General features: G+C 57.7%; 1 protein-coding gene across 1 annotated transcript in view; it reads right to left on the reverse strand.

Annotated features, from left to right (window-relative positions):
• Positions 1 to 588: 588 nt before the first annotated feature.
• The window catches only part of PLEKHM2 (pleckstrin homology and RUN domain containing M2), a 15,467-nt gene continuing 13,570 nt past the window's right edge, over positions 589 to 2,485 (reverse strand). Inside the window, exons 18-20 of the mRNA XM_017732699.1 lie at positions 2,209 to 2,388; positions 2,009 to 2,125; positions 589 to 1,670 (exon numbers count right to left, since the gene is read on the reverse strand). Of these exons, the coding sequence (XP_017588188.1) occupies positions 1,533 to 1,670; positions 2,009 to 2,125; positions 2,209 to 2,388 (435 nt within the window). The 3' untranslated portion in view covers positions 589 to 1,532. The remainder of the gene's footprint in view (positions 1,671 to 2,008; positions 2,126 to 2,208; positions 2,389 to 2,485) is intronic.

Genomic DNA, 2,485 nt, shown 5'->3' on the forward strand with positions numbered 1-2,485 from the left:
TGTCCCGCCCCCGCCGAGGATTCCTATTTTTAGCGCTGCGCAGGGACCCCCGGGGACCCGGTTTACTCCATGGCCGCGGCACTTCGGTGGTTACTGAGGGGGAGGACGTGTGAAGCCTCCATGTTCCAAGCTTGTCCGCTGCTAGTGGCTGCCTCGGCCCCAATATTTTCCTCATTCCAGTGGCTGTCCCAGTCCCGATATCCCCCGAACACCCTCGTTTTGATGTCAGAAGTCAAGGAGGGTTTATGAGGACAGTGGGTGGCGCTGGGGGCTGACCCCATGGTTGTTTCTTTCCTGTCTGGACTGGATCTCCCAGATCCAGGGGACTGGGAATAACTCCTGGCTCCAGAGATGAACAAGGACAAAGCATCAAGACTCTGTGCCCTGATGGGTAATTCCTACGAACGTGTCCCACCGCCGGGTTAACGCTGCTGCGGTTGAGCGAGGAGATGGGAGGTGCACGTTCTCCCTCTTTTCATCCAAATATCCCTTTCTCCCCCCACCCCCCACCCGCGCCATTCCACAGGCTCCGAAGTGACGGCCAGGCGCGCCAGCCACTGGTGGCAGAATCTGGCGTAGGGCCAAGGCTGAGTTACCAAGGTCTATTTATTTGGGGAGGGGGAAAGGAAGCAGATGTATGTACATATACATTCAGTCACGTACGTTTCCTCCCACAAAAAGGCCCCGTGAACGTATATTACATGAGAAGGTCTCCAGGTTATTATTATTATTAATATTATTTAAAAGCTGGGGTTGTGCCCCAAAGTGCTCGTTGTGGAGCGCAAGTGGCGAAGGGTCCTTGCTGGCCTCAGGTGCAGTGAGTCGAGGAGATGGGGACGTGTTTGGTGGCAGCCACGTGACAATGTCCCTCATGACACCTGAAGAACGTGGAACTCCATCTCTTCTCCCCCAGTGCACAGGGCCAGCATCCAAACCACAAACCGGCTACTGAGATTTCCTAAAACCATCTTTAAAGCCAAAGATTTGGCCCCATTCCTTCTTCCTTAGCCTCAAAGCTCCTGGACAGGCTGAGAGGGGTTCAGTGGTGTCCGGAGGCCCTGGGCGAGCTCTGCAGGAGAAGGAGGCAGAGCAGTGCCATCCTCGGTGATTGTATGAGCAACAAAACATGCACGGTAGCGATTGAGTGTTCCCACCTCGCCCCTCCGCGCCCCGACCCTGTTCAAAAATGAACAAGTCCTCAGTCCTGCTCCCCACCACAATGGGGATACTCGTCCCAGCCCACCCCGCTCCCACCCTCACCCTCACTACTACTGGGATATTATTCTGTGAAAGGCAAATTATTTGCCCCGTGGCAGCTGGACGAGGAGGAAGGCGCAGGTGGTGAAGCATCCGGCTGCTCCCCAAACCACGCCAGGTGTCCCCGGCTCGGTGGAGAGCGCAGGGTCCATGCTGCAGGCACGGCCCTGGTGGGGACCAAGCGATGGCAGGAGGGTTTGGGGTGCCAGTTGGCCAGATACAGACCCTGGATCCCCAAAAATGGGCCCCCGTGAGCTGTCCTCCCCTGGCCAGGGTTAACACCAGGGGTCCCGCTCGGCCCGTCCCCGGCAGAGGCTGTCACTGCGCTGCCACGCGCTGTTGATGAGGCTCTGGGCGTCCTCACATTTCTTCTTCACGGCAGCATCCAGAATGGCCTTGTGCTGGAGATCGACCTGAAACACGGATGTGGGGCATCAGGAGAGGAACAGACAATGGTCCCTTCTCCCTCTCGCTGTAAAACCACCTCAAATCCACATGGGAAAGTCGCCTGTGTCATGAATATGGTGACAGCAGGGCTGACCCAGGTTCCTCCCACTCCCCTTGCCAGCACTGGATGCTCATGGCTTGTCTTGCCAGGCTCTAAATCCCACATCCTGTGGTTATATGGACCCAGAGGAACTCTGTGGCTCTCCTGCCCTTTGTGGGAAAGCTGGGTTCACCCTACAGGGACAAATTCACCCCTCTGCCCTCCCTCCTGCAATGAGGGTGTGAGGCAGCCACACATGCTCACTTGGTAGATGTTCCTCCACGCGACGTTCAGCGCTGACAGGAACCTCTCCAGTTCTGTAGTGCAACTAAAATAGAGGACCCAGGGGGGCAGGAACTCCTTGCTGTCCTGAGCAAACTCCTAAATACCAAGAGAGAGGCTGGGTGTCAGCACTGGGTGCTCACCCAGCCCCAGGTCAGCGGGTCCCAAAGGCCTGCACTCACCAGGATACAGTACTCCTTGCCGGCCTCTGTGGAGACAGCAGTGATGTCCGTCAGCTCCGCGGTGCCCAGCGAGCGGAAGAAGCTGGTCTGACAGTCCTCGTGGCACGTGAAAGCCTTCTCATCCGTCAGCACCAGGCAGCAGGGAACACACGGCGTCGGGGCAACACCCTGGGGGATCACCTGTGTGGGGCAGGGAAGGGAGGGTGAAACCTGGTATGATGGAGCCCCATCTCCATGGGGCCCCCTGTGGGGAAGGAAACCCTCCTGGCTGAGGAGA

Source organism: Corvus brachyrhynchos, unplaced genomic scaffold (assembly GCF_000691975.1).
Source record: "Corvus brachyrhynchos isolate BGI_N302 unplaced genomic scaffold, ASM69197v1 scaffold215, whole genome shotgun sequence".
NCBI lineage: Eukaryota > Metazoa > Chordata > Aves > Passeriformes > Corvidae > Corvus > Corvus brachyrhynchos.